Consider the following 19,823-nt stretch of genomic DNA (forward strand, 5'->3'; position numbering starts at 1 on the left):
ATCCAAGTTCCTCTGAAGATTGGTTCAATTCTCCTCCGAAGAATCGCATAAATAAATGAAAGAAACGCTCACCCTCTAATGACCACCTGCATAGTGCCACAGTGTCCTTACCCTACCACTTACCACGTGGTGCCTCTTTTTCGACCAACTTAAGCCGCAATTTCGTCCTATAACCTTCCACGGTGATGCTAGCGAGACGCCTCCAAAGTGAAAGAGGAAAATAATGAGCGGATTTTTCGTCCTGCAGTGCTGCCTGATATGGGTCCGGCTATTGAGGGCGTCAAACCTCGCTACCAGGTGGGAGACGTCCTTAACGCGACCTGCCGGTCCAGACCATCGAAACCAGCCCCATCACTTCAGTGGATCATCAACGGCGAACCTGTGAGTACAAAAGGCGATACTGGTTGTTCCTCGTGACATGCTTTCCGGCTTGCAGGTCCCAGAGGAGCAGATGATCCGTTCGGGTCCGTTCCGGCGTCCAAACGCATTGCAAGCGTCCCTGTCCATGCTACGTCTTCCCATCACGGGTGACCACCTGGCCAGAGATTTCTTACGTCTCCGCTGTGACTCCTCCGTAAACAAGAACCACTCGAGAAGCAGCCAAGAGGTGCGGATCGGCACACATAACCAGCCGGCTACAGAGAAAAGTACGAAACTAATGTTCATTGTAATCCTTTCGGTTGCTATGAAGTCGTCAAAATGTTTTCGTACCGCACGAAAGAAATATCTTCCGCTGCGATGGAACGACGGTTCCATGAAACCGGACGTGCTTATGGTCAGAACCAACATCGAGACACATACTCAAAGGCTCAGCTGTGAGTGTTTGTGTTTAGTTCTGTCGGTATACCGGAGTCATGTGCTTGTGTTGGAGGACAACTTACAGAAAGTACTAAGACAGACACAGGGACTTCTGACGCCCTCCGTTGGCTTTGTCCGCATGGGTCGCACTCAAACTCAAGATGATTATGTTGAAACCATCTTTCTTGCTGCATTGTTCTTCCTTTAATATCCCCATGTTAGGATAGGGCACTTCCCTGTCACGTGCCATTGAGCTTTCCTTTGGCGTCTGCCAGGCAACCGGCAGGCAGAGCGCTCGACAATAAAACGCTACCAATGGACCCACCTTGCTAGGCGGTCTGCCTGCTGGTGGTGCATGTTACTCGGGGCCGACACTTGCGTCATAACGTATACTCACACGAGCGACATTCCTCGAAATTCTCCAGCGGAACATTCAGAAAAACCTTTGAATCGAGCAGTACCGCAGTAGCGGAAGATGCGCAAAACGTCATACCGTTCCGCGCATTCGTACTTTTCTAACCATGGGGAATATCCTGCGGCTCCGGGAAGAGATGTTCCGTAGCAGACGATAGTGACGATGGTGTCGTCTGCTATGTGCGCAGTAATACCACTTCCCATATTCCGGCGTCGTGCGAATGCTCCACGTAAGACGCGGTGGAACTTCCGCCCCGATAGCAATTTTCTTTTTTTCCTTCCACTAGAATATTCCGCGAGGACGTCGAATAGCGTCTGAGGGAAGACATCCAGAGAGCACAGCCGGTGCCAGTATTGCAACACGGGTCACAGGTTGACCGACGTCCCCTACAGACGCCGCCTTATTCTACACACAAAGCACGGAAAGGGTGAAAAAGTGCCGCGCGACTAAATATCTTATTAGCGCCACGAAGTAACGACCTTATTAGAGGGAAGAGCATCATTTTTTATCGTTTATTCGCAGACGACGACGGAGATGTTAAAACCCTGTGTTGCAGTTGCACACTAAATGTTGCATCCGCGCATAAATTGCACGCTTCTGCAGCTCACTTTTTTTTTTTTCTTACGTGGCTTTTTCCGTTGTGAAGAAACCACCCATTCGCGTGTCCGTTAACCATATTCAGTAGTGCTATCCTGGAACGCACTGGAGGCTGACTCTTAAATTCTGGAAAGACGTTTAGCAAGAAAAGGCGAGACTAAGCAACGGGTCTCTACTTCTTGAAAATCATAACGGCAATAGGCCAATATATTTATTATCGGATGTTGCTGGGTAGTAAAAAAAAATTTAAACGCATTTGTTCAGCAAAGGAACGTGTGCAGAGTGCATGGAAAGGGTCTCCCACTCCTAAGACACTGTCAAAATAGCTACATTTATGTCCAACGGTTAGCCGGAAGACGTTGCCTACACACAAAAAAAATGTTGCCATGTTGCCTACACAAAAAAAAAAAAAAACTGGTCCAGTTCCTAGAAGAACTACACTTAGTTATCCGGATGTGGACTACAGAAAACTTCTGGGTTTCAACCTGAATTGTAGAGGTTGAATCAACAATTAGGTCCACCACAGCGTCGAAGCAATTATCTCAAGGATGGCGGTAGACGCTAAGTCAGCTAGCGCCAGTGGCAGGATCCAATTCACTCCTGCGTTACAGATACAGTATCTCAAATTTTCAGTCACATTGCAGCTATGTTCTTGAACTTTCAGTTGGAATTCTCGATGATGACGATTTGTGCAACGATACGCTCCGCGCTCATAACTCCGTAGCAATATATTTGGAAAACAGGAGACATACATAGCGGGTACATTTTGCATCATACGCATTCTCAATGAGCAGACGAATAGGGAGGAACAAGCCTTCATCACGAGGAAAATTGCTCAAAGAAGGGTCCGGTTATATTGTCATGAAACTATCACCACCAGAAGAAGAGAGACGTAATATGAAATAGTTGCGCCGCCTAAGACACCTATTGACGCTTGGAAAAACTATGGCGATATTACAGACGAACGCGTTTGCCTGGCACTCCAGGTGCACATGGTGAATGTTCTCTTCCTTTATTCGATGATTCGTCCGCATAACGTGGCAGTATTTAAAGTTGAGAACAAGTTTTCTGTCGTTGTAGCTTATGAAGAGGAAAACGCTCCGAGCATCGGTCCTGCCAGTTCCTACTACAACGTAGGCGACCTACTGGAGCTCAACTGCTCCGGTCCTGTGAGCACGTATGAAGTGCAACTCGAATGGTTCATCAACGACGACGAGGTACGCATTCAGGACACGTACACTATTACTTCTTTAGCCAACAATTATCCCGCGACAATTTCATTAGCCGTCAACAACATTATCGCCTCCTATCGATTGCCCAGATAACAGTATACGCCTCGAATCGTGTTCAAACACTACATCGACAGGCCCCTTCCTTAGAGCCTTGCTGAGTGGAATCGACTTTCGTACTCTCACTTTGAAAACCAGCGGAGACTATTCTCGACCGAGCTTAAATTCGGAGTAAAACTAAGTTAATCCTTGAGCGGGTTGGCAGGCTACGTTATTCGTTTAAAAGCGGCAAAGTTCCCCGCGCAGGGTGTCAAGGGCAAAGTGCTCAGACACGAACTAAGATGTTTTGTTTCACTTTCAATATTTCATTATTTGTTTTTCCCTTTCTTATGGTAGAGACTTCCAGAAGCACCTTGTATTCGTTACCTATAATCTCCCTTATTATGATCAAAAATGAAGGTATCTGTTCCGAACACAGGTTCACTGATGCGTTTTTCTCCCGATCCCAAATCATTTTGGCCTCTTGAATTCTTAAATTTGCCTGTTTCTTGAAATCTGAATCGAATGCTCGAGGTATTTCCGCAAAATAAACGAAAGAAAGCAGCTATGGAAGAAACGAAGGAAGATTCCTGAATCGTAAAAGAAAACGCGTTTTTCACCCGAACGTTGCGGCCGTAAAACAACGCCCTCCAAGTGCAAGACAAAGCTTTCCCAATACAAAAGGGACCCAATGGGGTCATGATACTACAACCCCTCCTGAATTCTGCCTCGTGTATCTTGGTCGCCTTGCCGTTCACTCAATTGCTATGATAGGCGAGGGATTATGTACAAATCACGTTTGTCACTTTTGTGAGAGACAGTGTTTCGGCAACGTTGGCCCGTAATATATGTTAATATGTGCTTCTTGTACGGCCATCTTGGACTTGACTCACCCTGTACATGCTCTGCTAGTTTAAGCGTTTATAGGAAAATGTCCTAGTTATGAACATGTGGGTGTTAACGATACCGGTAGCATCGCGGACCAGAAATCGGAGGATATGGGTTCGTGTCCCATTGCTGGTGGCAGCTAACATTCTTTGATCCAGTGGGGCGTTTTGACTCGCGTTAAATGAAGACGTCAATCTTCTTTTTGTTTCAAGGCACCGGCGTCGTCTGTTCGCCATTACCCAATCCAGCGTGGTGGTGAGGTTGTCTTGGGTCTTCAGCTCCCAGTCCTTCCCAAGCACTTCCGCAACAACGAGTTACGAGTCCGATGCACGGCCACCTTTTCTAGGTTACTGACCATGAGCTCCGAAGAGACCATACTGGTCGCCTCTAGGCGAAGCTCGGGATTCCACATTGACGGTATGGCACCCCGGGTGTAAAGTTCTTTTCGTAGAACAGTGTGTCTAAGCGACTTGCAGCATGCCACGATATTGCCGGTGTCCTAGGCCGGATTGAAGCTCACGAAAAGATGTGCAGCTTTAAATTTTGCCACCAGAGGTGTGGAACATCCGTTCGTTGATGGCTGCGCAAAGGTCATGTACAACACCACCGTCTGTGCTGTTGTATGAGGTGTCCCCTGGGCTTTCCAGTGGACTTTCCATACGCATATCGGAACACTTCCCTTTGAAGTCGGCTCAAGACGCACGCACAAAGAAGGCTCAAAGAGCAGGCTAGCTGGTGCTACATGATCAAGAGAAACCCCGAGACTGAGGGGGAAAACGACACGACAGATTATCAAACGCGGAGAAGATTTATATACTTGACCAAGATTTTTTAATGCCAGAAACGTTAAACGTGCGGGAAGAGGTGAGACAGGGGGGAGGCTCATAGTCATATTTGCTTCGCGCTGCTAACGCAAGAAGAAGAAGAAAAAAAAAGGAAAACTGCCACCTAAACCTAGCAGGCAGCACAGCTCTTATTTTCTACGATATCTCGTCAGTCTATGGAGTTTCTATCCGCTAGTTTCTTAGTGCATCGTGAAAAGTGTTTTTACTTTGCAGGAGGCAGCAGAAGCGGAGTCTCGTGGCTGTGGACGCTAAGCTTGCTGGTCTTCCTGTAGAAGACGAAGGAAAGCAATACGTCTTATGCAATCATGGCCACTGAGGAATATCTACGCAGCAATACCCCCAGTGTCATTGCTGTCCGTCTTTTTGTCAGATCCGACAAGTGCCTCAAGCCTCCTCAAATAAATCGAGTCTATTTTTAATCAACCCTCGTCGTACGCAGATATATTTTTGTACATTCATCGATGAGACGCCAGGTAAGCTATTCCCAGGCTCGCGGTAGTCTTTCTAAACGCGGAGTACGCTTTACTATGCAGTGGACTGACGGACCCAGCGAGACTAAATAGACTAGAGACTATAGAGACTATTTTGCTCTGTAGTGTACTGCGCAATCAAATTTACAAAAAATGCGGGGAATGCAGATGACGACACGATTCTAGCGTGACGTAGGGACGTCCCCGTGCCTTTCTTCTTTGTTGTTCCCTTCTCAGCTCACGCGCCGGTTATACCTGCTTTATCTGTGCCACTCTACGTCACGGGTCACGTGCCAAGGGGGCCGCGTTACGTCAAGACGTTCCCCTGGTTCTCTGGTAAGCTCTTTTCACGAGTGGATGATTCCTTAAAAGTGTGCGGAACAGAGGCCTCGCTCTGTCGGTCAGCTACACTCGTCGTTCTTTCGGAGGAGCTCATTTTATTCGTTGCAGAACACGCCGGGTTACCTCAGTGCCCCTTTAACGACTCATGCCCATACTGAACACGCATTGACAATTTTAATTCCGGTTTTAACGGAAGACGACGCGACCGAGCAACTTGTACCACACGATCAAGTTGCTGGATTTCTCGGCCGTACTCAAACCTGATACCAAAGTGTCAGTGAGCGGGCGCTTTACCAACTGATCCCCAAATTACCTACATTTCATTGCGTATTTTATTGCAACCAAAAATTTGCGGTTATGCGCAAAGGAAAAAAAGGGACATCAAAAGAGAAAGCTTGTAACACGTTTCCGTTGTCCGATTCTTGGGACGTCGTTTTTGTGTGAGCATTGCAGGCAAAGCACGCTTTACAGGATCTTTCCTACCGCATGTGCTGCGTTGACATGTCCACCGTAAATATCTATTATAGACGGCATGTATGGTAGATTAACTAACTAATGAAGGATACATATCGATTTTTTACATTCTTCTTTACGCTATTTTTGCTCAGTCAATCCAACTATTGAATCCCAATTTCCGCAAGAGGCAATTTTTATATGATTCCCCTCAAACTGACTGTGCCAAAGAAACACTGACATGGTTGTTGTTGTTTTGTCTAGGACGGCATTTTAAATTTCATTCCGCTTGGCTCGCAAAAACTACGGGTAGAAATTCCCAGCGTCGCTGGCGCCTTCTCTCCACGAGAGGCAGTAACTCCACTTGCGCTGACGACCTTCGCCGGGAGGTGTCGTGGCTCCCGCGAACTTCATGGGAAAGCAATGTATCGATCATTCCAAAACACGAGGTAGACGACTCCAGCAAGCGGTTACGACAAGGTAACATCCAAAAGGGTCGCCGATGTGTCATCAGTAGAAAAGGACGCGCTCGCAATGAGGCTTCTATTCCATTCAACAACGTTCAACGTGAGGCAACAGGATGGTCGTCTTCTATATGCATACATAAATATGCGTGGCTAAGTGGGCACAGTATCTGCTCGTTGGTGGCAGTTCCAAGGTCACGATGAACAGTTGGTATTCTTAGTTGTTTGATGAGTTGCTTCGCGTGTTCAATAAATTTACCCATAACACTAGGAAGATGATTTTGGCACCGAATGCTCTTACTTCAATGTGCGCACGCACAAAAGTGCAGCTATTGAAGGGTGGAAAATTTCGATGCCGCAACATTTCTTGCGAGACTTTGATTTTGCGAATATTTCTAAGGGTGCATCGGCAAAACGATTTTAGCCTCTGTGTTCCTGACATAGTGAACGAGACCTTCCTGTATGTCAGCTCGGGTCTTTCAACCTCTGGCGCGCGTTTATTGCTTCGGTGACCGAGGAAATAAATGCCGGGATTCTCTCGTGCCTAATCCCCTGAGGATTCACCTGGCAATATGAATAGGAGCCATTTTCTAACGAAGGGGTCGGGCTATTGACAAGCGAGGCAAAGCGTGGGACCGGCCTATTCTACAGGAACAACAACAACAACAACTTTATTGCGAGATGATGAATGGGGAGTTTCGTCGCCTGTATACAGGAGGACACATGGCAGGTGGGCGAATTCCCAAAAGACAGAAAAAAAAAGGGGGGGGGAGTTCCAGTGAGCTGAAAATCTGGACACGGCGGGGAAGTGTGCCGGATACGGCTTGACGAGGAATGGAAGTATTTCGAGCAGTGGGAAGCAATTACCGAAAAAAGTATTTTAAATACTTTAAAAATACTCGTCGCAAAAAGTATTGAGTAGTGCTCCGAAATACCGGAAAAAGTATTCGAAATACGGCATTTTGAGTGCGTACACAAGATGCGTAAAAGTCTGTTCACGTAATTGGACTCCCGCTAGGAACTTGGTCTCATGCAGAAGACTCGGAGGTGGTGAGTTCGAACCGTACCACAGAGGGTACCCTGTCGGAGGTTTTTCCTGGGTTTTGCGGTAAATTTTCCTGGCGGATGTTGGTACGTCAGTTCCCTTAGAAGTCGGCCCATAATGCTTGGTAAGGCAACTTTCGCTTGTATGTTATAAATTTCACGAAAAATATACAACGGTGAACGGCGAAGTACAATATCGGGCTCTTCTTACGCATCTCGTGTTTCACATGTTTGCAATTATCACGAATGAAATATAGGAAATACTCTCACAATATATATGCTACTAAGGGCAATAACCGCAATAATCCCCCTTTCTGACGGATCAGCTTTTATCCGAGCGCCTCGTCGGAAACTGCGTCTGACTGACTGCGGAACTGCTTCATCCTCCCGCTAGGCGGCCACCTCCTCACCTGTGGCGGTGGAATATTCCCCGATGCCACGTAAGTAGACGGGTTTCTTTCCCATCAAACGTTATCTATTATTGGAGAGAAACCGTCCAGCCCATTCTAGAACGCGTCCCGGACAGACACGTTCAATTGTTCCCAAGAGTTCGCAATCGGTCAGCCATTGTGCAATGACAAGCGACGTATATTCAAAACGCCGATCGAGAATATTGCATCACCTAGGGTAGCCAGGCTGTTCGAAATCGATCAATCGCCAATAACGAGATTAACGAAGGCTGTCGTTTCCTGTCTGTGTCGTCTTTAGAAATGAAAAGAGGCGAATGTTATAAACGACGGTCATTGGCACAGCATCGATCAGGTCTCCATCAGAAAGGCGGTCCAATGTTTCTCGCTTCAGTCGCGGCTTTCCGGACTAAAGTACCGGTAAAGATAAGCCGCCAGTGATATCGATCTGTGTGTATACATCACCAGTGGAGTGCTGAACGGGAGATGAGCGAAGGGCCTCCATCAGCGGGGCCCTCGGAGCGGAGAACCCCCGTGATCCGACTTCATGGGGCCCCGACACTCGGTTCGCCCAAGAAACAACACGGACAGCGAAGGGCATCGGAAATGTACTTCCGGGAACCAGAGTACTTGGCGCCTCCGAGGTCTACTGTTTCAACGCCACCGCCGGGACGAAAGAGGTACGTGAATATTCATATTACTGGGGAAGCAACACGACTTTTCCACCTCACCTAGGCCTACACTTTGTTTGAACGACGCCAGCTGTACATTCTGTCACGTTCACTTCATTATCGTAGTTATAGCTCTGCATCGGGATTAAAGGCGCAGTCACAATATCAAGCGCCCCTCTTGTCCGAGACCCATCCGTAGCGAAAAAAATGCAATCGTGCGCCTTCCACCGTCATCGTATATTTTCGTTATATTGTGACGTAACCACTCGTGATGTGTGCTGTAGGAAGGACGCGCGCGTCAACATCAAACGGCCGCTCGTATTCCTTGCGTCCAAACGTTGTGTCCAACAATTCGACTAGAGCAAAATACGAAACAGATTTAGAGAGTATACCCAGGCCGATGATGTTACACTTATAAGAAAACAACTAAGTGGGTCGATTGGTACATATTCATTTGGATGCGACAACGGTCCGAATGTTGCGACGTGTGTCTATGCGTGTTAGTCCGTGTCCAAACCGTTGTCGCCTCTAAATGAATGGCTACTACACTTAAGTACTATATAGTATGAAGCGACGTCGCAAAAATGCCTCGCCTTAAAAGGACAGACCTGTTGATTAGTGGACAGTCTTTTTTTTAATTCTCTGTCAGCGCCGCGAAGCAACTGCGGGTATGAGCGGCGTACAGACGTGGACCGGTGGGGGGGGGGGGGGGTTAGTTTGCGTCCATGGGACGACTTCTGGGGGAACTGCACCGACATTCGTCTGTAACGTCTGCCGGAAAACCCGGGGCAAACCTCTGACAGCACAGTCGGTGCAGGGATTCCAACCCGCGTCACCCCCCAGTCATGGCGCCTACGGCACGCGAGCTGATTGGACAGTCTAGTGCTCTAACCATTACACTACGCTGGCAGGACTTCCCAACAATACACCGGATCTGTGACTTTTATGAAGGGATAGCAGATGTAGAATACGTGGTTTGCAGGTCCGCGTCGCTGCCGCACGTAAGAAGCCCATCACCAGTGCCACCGCCATTATCCAGAAGAGGAGCTCGCGAGGAAGATATTCCGAAGGAAGAAAGTACAATGAGCAAGTTACAGGAGGAGGAGGGAGAACAACGCACTGACCGAAGGTAAATTCGCAATGGAAACTTGGAGAGTACCAAAGAAGAGAGACGTAGCCTTTTGCATCTGCCCGTAATATATGTGACATGCGGCAGATAACATTCATGCGACAAACTGTACCGTAGAAAAAAAAATTCCCATAGGCCACGGAGTCCCCGTGACACAAAGCCGGCAAAAACGTGAAATGAATTATGATTTTCTTCCTGTCGTTGTCAGGACGCGTTGCAGGCGCGGACGACCATCGCTCGACCTGTCTTCCTGTAGCGGTCACATCACCCTGGGAAGTCACTTGGGTGAGGAGACATTCTCATCCTCTCCTCAAGTATTTTTTCCCACTTTTCCCACGTATAACGCAGACTCTGAGATCGCCCGTCGTCGACACTCAGTGGCGGGAAAAGTTGCACCACGAGACTCTTGGCTTCAAGAAGAAACATCCAGTGAGGAAGATCTCGCCAATGCGGTCGACAAGCTCAACCTGTAAGTTCCTCGCTTGCATTCGCGTAAGTGCAATATCATACACGGGTTCATTCAAACTCTTCAACGATCGTTGAAACAAACTGTCATTGAACAGCGCCATCAAGCCTGTAACGTGTCAACTTCTCAAAGGGCAACGACAGGTTGTACACGCTGCTCTATGATCATAGAAAACACGTGTGACAGCCTGGGTATAGCAACACTTTCATAATGACTGTTTCACGGCGATAGGCCCTTTGTAACTTGGCGAAAATATAATGATGATTCAAGTCCTACAGTGTCCAGAAAAGTAGGCATGGCGTTTGTTTGACCATGGACAAAGCAATTTCGTCCTCATGAGAGGACAAAAGTCTACCTGAGTTAAAGACACTGTAAAGATGATCCTGCGGGCAATTGCGCAGGTTGTGTTCCAGATTTTCCGATAGTGACGACAGCTTGGAGAGCAGATGTCAGCACTTGTGACTCCTGCTTACTCATCGACAGCTCAGCTCCTTGTGAGCTCACTCACGTTTCATTCACTCGGCTCTCGCTTTACTCACTTATGCTCAACTCATTCGCCACATTGAGCATGAGTGACTTTTTCCGAGGTATGAATGATGGAGAGTCCTCTAGTCCCAACTGAGCAGGGAGAGTCCTATTAACTGACGCAGTTTGCTTGGCATCGGGAAAGTGAGATCAACTCTCGCAAGCACAGATGTGGAACGAATATCAGTAGCTCGTCATATCAAAGGATATCCACATAAGACGCAACAAAAACGTTCACTGTGACTAAAGATAGAATTGTTCTTTTGCAGACGTGGCGGCACAGCGTCCGGCGGAAAGTGAAGACCCTGGGTCCATCCATTTTTGTCGTTCACGTGGTCAATGTTGACTCGGAATCGTTGGATACATATCGTACGGATGGCTATTTTTACAGAGAATGTCGTTGAACGAGCTTGTTGTAGGGCCACGTCCGTCTCGTTGTTGGTCGTCTCCGTGGTTGCCGTCGTACAGAAGACAAGGCGCCCCTGGTGGCGAGCTTTTTCTACCCGGAACTATAGAACTATACGGGCGGAACAGTCCTCTTTTTTTGTGGCAATCACAAAAAAAGGCGCGAGGGATACAATTGGACAGACTGTGGTCTACTTCTGTTGTCTATATCGTTGTTGAGGTGTTTTGCTCCCTCCGGGAATACAAAGTACATAATGGGGTACATATTTTTGATAAATCAAAGTAGGAAACAAATTTCCAATTAAATTACTGGCGGAGCAATAACTAACAAATGACTTTTTTGTCCTCACCTTTGGTTTGTCAATTCGAAAGAGTGATCCCCCTTGTCAAGCTGTCGAGAGGATCTCTCCCTGAGCAACACCATCCGAAAAAGCCTCCTCTACGAGAATTTCCGGCTAAAATCGGCTACTATCGGATGGACACCCTCCCCCTTCATGACTTCACACTAACTAGAGCTGTTCTAGAGGGTGTTGTTTCCACTTGTTCTTTGCTTATAGTGCCACTCCGGAATAAATCTCGTGTCTTCCGAATTTTGCCACGTGGAGGTAACCTGAAATTAATTTGTAATTTTCACAAGCACGACAGTGTGACGTAAAGGCCAGCGTGGTCTGCCTCCCGCCTAGGGACATCGTTTCTCCCGTGTTGCCTTCAGTCTACTCATCAGAGCTGCTTCAACGTGGGCCGGAGATACAGGGATCGGAAAGGTGTCAGCGCGATCTCTTATAGGAGGCCAACTCTTGCACGCGCAACGATGTCACTTACCACGTATTCACACGAGCGACATTACTACGGAATATTCTAGTGGAAGGATAAACAAAAACTGCTCGCGGGTCGGAAGTTCTGTCGCGTCTTATGGCATTCACACGGCACCGGAATGTCGGGTGACGCGTTTTCAAGCGTACTTAGCAGACGACGGCCCTGTCGTCTGCTACGAAATATCTTGTGGCACTTTTTTTAGTCTGGAGTGGCAGTTTAATAGAGAAGAGGAAAATAGTGCAACGAAAGGTACGAGGACAAAAAAGGCGAAACTGTTTTCGTTGCACCATTTAACCTGACCGACGCGCCCGTTTATCTTCGTCGTATACACATCCCTCCCCTACTGTACATGTTTGTAAAACAGCAGTGGACTATTTCGTGTAATAAAAAGTTGCGTCTGTCAGAAAGTGGTTTTTCGTAGGTGAATCGAGTTGACCCTCATCGCATGCAACCGGACCAGAGGTATACTAAGGACCAGATAAGGTGGAAAGGGCAAAATGTCCTCGCGTATGAGGACACTGAAAGACAGACTGCCCTGTTCGCTTCGCTCTTTTTCTGTCTTCCAGTACATCTTCAAACTCAAGGAAATGCTTGCGACGCACTGCGGCATTACAGAGCGTGGCCACGTATTACTACTTTGTACTAGTTCCCGTTTAGATGTCGTAGAATATCGGGTTGTTCAGTCATATTTTGCTGTCAAGGTCACTTACTGCCTATTTGTAAACAAAAACACGCAGATTGCAGCTATGTAACAGAAGCACGACCTTACGAAAAACGGTACAGTCTACATGGTATACTTCGTAGGAATCATATCGCGGGGTAAAAGACAAGTTATTGATGGACGCCGTGAGCAAAACAGCTATACGGTGTATGTCGGCGTCCCTAAAGACAGACGAACCACAACAGGGGCAACTGCGGTGGCAAAATGGAGCTGTCAGACAGGGACGTTCGGGTAAGGTGGGGCAAGATGAGACTGAAATTTGCTATTGAACGTGATTTTTTTCTTCTTCGTGTTAAAAAAAAAAAAAAAAACTAACCATAGGCACATTCTCACGGGTCTAGAGCTTCTGACCTGTACATGCTGAACGAACGTATCCGGTCTAATATAAACACAGAGTAAGAAATTCAAAAATGCAGATTGTCTCATCTTGCCCCAACCCTCGAGGCAAGATACGACACGCCGTAGCAATGAACTATACAAATTAGTTTTTGCAATCCAAGCAAACAAAGTGAAGCCCGTGGGCCCCTACACAATCCCCCTGAGCCCACCGCACACATGATGTGCAATAAAATCTCATAGAACCCGGTGCTATTTTGATCCACCACAACAAGGAAACAAGGCACCGTCCCTCTGATTTGTCACAGGTCGCGCGCTTTTCTGTGCGCTTCTGCTTTGCTGTAAATATCCTACGAAACAGCAAAAATTACTGGAAAATCCTACGCGATATGCAAAAAAGAAATCTCTGAGGAACAAACATAAAGCCACCCAATAGTTGACTTATCCGTCTCTAAATCACATTGCCCCGTCGCGTCTTGCCCCGTGCATATCATCGAATGCATTAATTTTTCTGTTATACACCACATATCCAGGAGTGCCCATATTTTACATATGTCTAGATGAATGAATAAAGAAATAGTATGTGAACTTGCGTTGACAGAAAAAGCCTGCGAAACGCTGCTGCATAGAGTACAAGAGAAAGGACTACAGAAAATCGCGCGTTTTTCGCGGGTCTACATTCCAGGCAGGAGTAACAGGGTTTTTTTTTTTTTTTTTTGCCTCTCTCTCTTCAGCGCACACAATTCTCACGTGCAATAAAGCGGACATTTAGAGCCACCCATGCGTAAAGTTTCAAGCGCATGAAGCAACTAGTCTCTGAGACAGGCGGAGTCGAGCAAAAAAAATGTCGCGTCTAGCCCCGTGTCTCATCTTGCCCCGCCTTACCCTAACACAGTTGCCCAAGACATTTCGGAATTCAACATGTACTCACTCGTTTACATAAAAAATATAAATATGTTTCAGAGGCTTTGTCACACGTGAAACTGATGCGCTCGTCGTTTCTCTCCTCTGCATCCGCCTAGCACGTTTGCGTAACAGCTACACATGCCCTGTTCAGCTTCTGCCAGAGCATGCCACCATACCCAAAGGGGGATAGTATTGAGGCACCCTAGTGGTCTGCTCGATCCCGGCGCCCTCTTGATTTACGGGGGTGAACTAAGCTGAGCGGTGCTATCAACAAATATCCTAGAGCGAAGAGAATCCGTGGCTGAGCGAGGGGGGCGACATAAGCCCGTCAGTGTTTCCTGCAAAACAATAGCAGGGATACAAGTTATCGCCTTGTCGTTGTCGTCCACGGAGCGTAGTGCCGGCGTCTACGCCCCCCCCCCCCTCCCCCCGCCTGAAGGAGCGCCAAAAAGACATTTCCAGCAGGCAGAGGCCGCTTTAGGACAACAGAATACAGAGAGAATCAAGAATACAGGGGGGGAGGGGCGCAAATTTCCCACATGCCCCACCCCCAAACTAAAAGTAGAAGCCGGCCCTGATAAAATAGTATAGTAGGGCACCCCTGTGAGGTATCCACATTAGCAAATGGGCAAATAAAGGCCCATGAGTCCTATGGTGGCTACGCTACGACAGTTTGTCAACGAAAGGCAGGTATTAGTAACCCAGCATGGTTCTCCGCATGGGTCCACAGACGAAACGCCTCACCTTGAGCTGTCCATTGTTGCCTTCTTATTTGTGACCAATGAGTTCGCTCCACGGACACTTGGGAAGAGAGGGACACTGGGGAGCTGCAACAACATTAGAGTGCGAACATAGGTGGGGTGAGAATTTTGTGGAATCCTGGCATATTCGTGCCAAGGTTAGTGCGCAAAAGCGTGCTGGGCGAACGCAATGCATTCTGTACAGGTCATGGTCACACGTCACAGCAAACGTCACCGCACACGTTACCTCGATTCCGGTGATTGTTTTTATATCCGATAATCTCGCAGTAAAACGCGCAATTTTGTACATGAGGGCCCGTACCGCTGACCATTTCCAAAGACGTGATGACGAACCGGCGTTAAGACACATCGAGCCGATGTGTGTACCATGTCGCGGAAGAAGCTCGCAAAATACGTTAATCTTTCGATTTTATGCGAACGGGAATATGTCGGCAAGTGCTGAAACGACATTTAAACAAAGTCACAAGATCTCACAATGAAGTTGCCTATGACGTGTGACCAGGACAAGATGCGATGGACAAGTGACACAGGTTTCGTGAAAAGCACCGGCATGAGGGTGGTTACAACAATGGCGGGTTTGTGTTACCCCTGTGTAAATGGGAGTACCTGCCCATACCTGAAGCTCCACTCTCTTTTGAGCTGTCTGACTTAGTCTGACTTCTTGAAATATGGGACAAAGTCAATCAATCGTAAGTCGTTTGCAGCGTCTTCCTCTCTGTTTGTCCCTAGTCTTCGTTGTTGCTCTATATCAACCTTGTGAAGATATTAACTTCCCCAAGTCTCCACGTTGCTGCATTACCAATCAATCCATCCTCACCATCTGTCCCCCTATCCTACATGGGCGGCGACATTTTGGTTGGCGAGTAGATACTTCTTGCGACTTGCAGAGCCAGTGCATTTTTGTGCCAATTTGACGAACGCCACTTAGACGGCGGAAGGCACGTCCGGGTTCGAATCCGGGTGCCGGCTGATCTGTGACGTCTGGGGGATGTCAGGACGCACGATAGCTGCTTGCCGACGTCCAGCCACTCAGGCGGGCAACGTCACAGCTCCATCATCAGCCATCCGTCGTGCCGGCAGAACCGCTTACTGATACACGTCCAGTTAGTCGATACGATTTTCTAAATTGGAGGGACTATTACATCCGGAAAACTGTGTATGAGACCGATACAGTAATGTTTTGCACTGCTTCACAATCACTTGGCTAATTTAATAGACTTCTCCTTGTTTGTAAACAAATGACGTCATAGTGTTCGACAGCGCCACCAATTTGGTAGAGTTGAACTACGCTCGAAGCTGGGGGGCAAACAAGGTCGCGCCCGAAAGCCACGGTCTCCGGCAGTGTCTCAACATCTAGCGTCTGCTCTTGCCGTGCATTATATCAAAGTGCGCAGGAGCTACTACACTGATTCGTGTCGAATTTTCAGCTTTATTGCCGGTGATGGACCGGGAGTAAAATGGCGCTATATTTTCGGGATCGACTGGGAAAGTCTCTTGAACGGGAGACTTCGCAAGGATTCGAAAAAAAATTAGGTGAGCATCATGTCAAACACGATCCACCCCCTCGATACCGAATACAACATTCGCATTCATTTTGCGCGACTGTCTGTAAACAAATGACGTCATAGTGTTCGACAGCGCCACCAATTTGGTAGAGCTGAACTACGCTCGAAGCTAGGGGGAGGGGGGGGGGGCGAACAAGGTCGCGCCCGAAAGCCACGGTCTTCAGGGGATTACGGTGGTCCCTGAAAGGGACGCGACCTTCGGTCCTACTTTTCTGGTCCTGCTTTCGTGAGCGTTGGACTCACTCACTTTGTTTGATGGACGTATGTAACAACTTCGGCCAAGCTCTCAGCTGGAGCACAATTTTTTTTCTGCTGGTTGATTCGAATTTGGATTGCCAGCTCGGTAGAAAGCAATAACCCGGTTCCTGCAATTCAGCTTATGCCTGTCCTTCAGTGGTATTTTTCTGGTATTGTTCCTTTGCAGGTGGGCGGATGCATGATTCTCTTTTTCTGTTAAACTGCACTGTTGCTTTGTAGATACCTTTCCTGCATTCCTCTCAAGTAGGCTTTAACAAAGTTCTACTGCGTCAAAACAAGCAATGGTACAACACTCCCGCTGCTGTATCCATTACTGAAAATGCAGCAGCTGGCCTCCTTCATAGAAGAGCGTCACCGGAGCAAGTTCTGGTGCTTTGCCCTCATTGCCGCAGTGACAGGGAACATGGGGCCATGCCCCGGGACAATGTGATCTGCAGCCTCTAGCACCATTTGGCGATTCTTTGCCTGGAGTGCAGGGTCCTCACTTCCGGCTACTTCTTTCCAAAGGGACGGGTCGTCCAAGTCTTCTGCCTTCTCAAACAAGTCGCCTGAAACATCTTACATGCTACAGGTGCTGCAATTTACAGCATGAATAGAAGCAAGTTTTATTAAAACAAATTTTAAATTTATAATTTATTTATTTAAATTTATATTATAATAACTTATTAAAACAACAAATCTATTGGGGCTCATAAAGTTGGCCAATGGAGCGAGAGATAAAAGAAATTTCTCTGCAGCTTCCAAGTGTAACTGAATAAATTACTTGTCATACATGCACTCTCCACGATCAGCTACATATATAGCTAAATGTGAAGAGTACGTGCACAAATACTAAGCACAGTAGTTTATCTAGCAATTGCGTGATCTTTAAACAATGCTTCTAGATTGGGGAGGGCATCATGGTCATCCTGCCCCAGGTAGAAGTTGGCCTCAGGATGAGACTGCTAAGAGGCTTCTGATGCCTACCTTATGTCATCAGTAGTGTACTCATACAGGAGTAAAAACCGGGACTGGTGTACTTAAAAAGGGAAAAAAAGAAAAACTATACTTGACGTTTCGAGCGGACACTCTTCATCAGAAAAAAGGGGGGACGGTTCAGGTATCACGTTCCTTTTTATGTACGCCACCTTTTTTCCCCTTTTTAAGTACGCAAGTCCCGGTTTTTACTCCTGTGTTTTGTGTTTCTGGCAGCCCTTTTTATCGTTTTATCAGTGTACTCATACCCTGACCTTGTATCTAAGCTGATGCAAACAGTGGCAGCTATCTATAAAGGGCTGATTTTGCTCAGCAACGAATTGCTTTACCAACCCACAGAATGTAGCCTGCCATTTTACCTGTTATGGCAACGATGCCGAGCTCCAGCGTGGCGACTAAGACGCTGACATCACTCAGAGTATGGCCTGGTGTAAGAATCACTTGCAGGTCTTCAGCGATGCGAAATGGACCATCCTGCACAAATGGTGGTGCCTTACTTTGTACTACTGGTTAATAGATAACATGTTTGTGTATGGAGCTGAGAGAGAGAGTTTCTATTGCAGGCTGAACTGACTGGGCCCTGAGGGTTTGGGTGCTTTGGGGAGCAGAGCACTCCTCGGTACCGCAACCTTTTCGTGTCTACACTCTAGCAGGGTGTCTACTAAACTGCAACCTTCAAATTCCCTGACTTTTCCAGGTTTTCACCGACTATAGCAAGCAAATTCCCTGACCGAAACAAAAGGGAACTAGGTGACTGCTGCTACGTTTTGATACAGATCATTCATAAAACAGGTCATTTATTGAGCAATTAGTAAGACTGCCCTACTTTTCTGCCTCTGAGCTTGTTGTATTGGCGAATGCTACTCGCGGCAACGCTTGCTGCGGCGTGGCTGCTCAACCACTCATCAGCACTCGCAATTCACTGCACTTCGTGATGGCACTTGTCCGCGATTTTCCCTGATTTCAACTGCCTTTTCGGCAAATTCCCTGACAATCCCCTGACTTTTCCAGTCGCATGAAAATTCCCTGATTTCCAGGTTTTCCAGATTGGTAGACACCCTGTCTAGAAATGAGACACCCTGCTGACCCTCCGCAACCCATTACCAACGAAGAAAAGCGGCCGTTGTGCCCTATTTACCATGTTCCCGAGCTCCATCGTACAACGCATCTCGCCAGCAACTTACATAAGCAAAAACAGGCGGCACAAGACGGCCAAACCCTCAGGGCACAGTCAGTTGAGGCTGCAATAGAAACTCGCAGAAGATTGCAACCGGACCTCCTCAATGTGCCACGTTCTCCCTCACCCAATTTCAACGATGTCTATGGTTTGGGAACTACTTATAACATTATGGTAGTGGGATTCCATTGAGAAAAGAGAACGTCACAGAACAAAGAAAAGAGCATTTTAAAAGGACGGTTGAAAACCCCCCATAAAATTCTCATTCTTAGCTTAGATTAGCTGAAATGTATAGCAAATAACGTGCATTCAATGACAATCATAGCTGACCCCTACAATGTGAGAAAGGCCCCTGGTCTGCACAACCTCTAGAGCTCCTTCACAGATCTCGTAAGTGTTGAAGTAATGTGGGTGGGTGTAGGGTGAATGTGTAGGTCATGCGGGGTACATGGAAAGGAACACCGCGCCACGTCAATAGCGGATGGATTTGCAGTGGGAAATAAGATCCCACAGATGTTCACTAAGCTGACTCCACGTGACACTGATGTGATTATGTCACTCCGGGAGGTCAATCTCAATAGCCTCGGCAGTGCTTGATAGGGTGACTCTTGACAGGTGACTCTTGATAGGCTGCTTGATGAATGAAGCAGGGTATCGAGAAATGCTAAACCTGCCTACCTCGTCATACGCAACTACAAATTTGCAAGCATAAAAATAAAGCGGTCGATGAAAAAACGAGGCAGTGGTGAGACTCAAATCTATATTTGTTCATTGCTGGAAGATTTGTGTTTGTCTGTCTGTGCACCAGCCTTCTGCTTGCAAAGCTCTGCCAACCAATACACCCAGCCCAGCAGTGAGTTACGGATCAGAGGTAAATAGTGCCTGATTTCTACCTGTTGAATGTGAAACACACTTAAGCCGAACAAAATGTGGACTCAGAACCCTGCAAATCCCTGGATTAAAAAACAAAAATAGAGATCCCTGCAAATGTCAGACCCTATACTGCATGAAGTGGAACGGGCAAAGAAGACGGAAAGAAACACACTTTGGCAACAGCAAACACGGTTATGTACTATTTTCCGCAACCGAGTACTACTCGTAGAAGCTAGCTTCTGCGGTAG

The 19,823-nt window shown here is 47.3% G+C and overlaps 3 protein-coding genes across 4 annotated transcripts in view; 2 read left to right on the top strand and 1 right to left on the bottom strand.

Annotated features, from left to right (window-relative positions):
- LOC135366292 (uncharacterized) overlaps positions 1–5,230 on the top strand; it is a 41,496-nt gene extending 36,266 nt beyond the window's left edge. For both annotated transcript variants that reach the window (XM_064598968.1, XM_064598969.1), the window contains 5 exons: positions 248–381; positions 437–647; positions 2,891–3,027; positions 4,179–4,383; positions 5,025–5,230. In XM_064598968.1, the coding sequence (XP_064455038.1) occupies positions 248–381; positions 437–647; positions 2,891–3,027; positions 4,179–4,383; positions 5,025–5,083 (746 nt within the window). In that variant the 3' untranslated portion in view covers positions 5,084–5,230. The remainder of the gene's footprint in view (positions 1–247; positions 382–436; positions 648–2,890; positions 3,028–4,178; positions 4,384–5,024) is intronic.
- Positions 1–19,823, bottom strand: part of LOC135367370 (uncharacterized) — a 149,118-nt gene that overhangs the window by 126,807 nt on the left and 2,488 nt on the right. Inside the window, exon 4 of the mRNA XM_064600600.1 lies at positions 17,885–17,999. Within this exon, the coding sequence (XP_064456670.1) occupies positions 17,885–17,999 (115 nt within the window). The remainder of the gene's footprint in view (positions 1–17,884; positions 18,000–19,823) is intronic.
- LOC135366294 (uncharacterized) lies at positions 7,979–12,415 on the top strand. The gene is made up of 6 exons (XM_064598970.1): positions 7,979–8,024; positions 8,460–8,671; positions 9,645–9,791; positions 10,000–10,076; positions 10,140–10,260; positions 11,052–12,415. Exons 2-6 carry the CDS (start codon positions 8,478–8,480, stop codon positions 11,080–11,082), a joined length of 570 nt encoding a protein of 189 aa, XP_064455040.1. The 5' UTR covers positions 7,979–8,024; positions 8,460–8,477; the 3' UTR covers positions 11,083–12,415.

This window comes from Ornithodoros turicata, chromosome 8 (genome assembly GCF_037126465.1).
Source record: "Ornithodoros turicata isolate Travis chromosome 8, ASM3712646v1, whole genome shotgun sequence".
Taxonomy (NCBI): Eukaryota; Metazoa; Arthropoda; class Arachnida; order Ixodida; family Argasidae; genus Ornithodoros; species Ornithodoros turicata.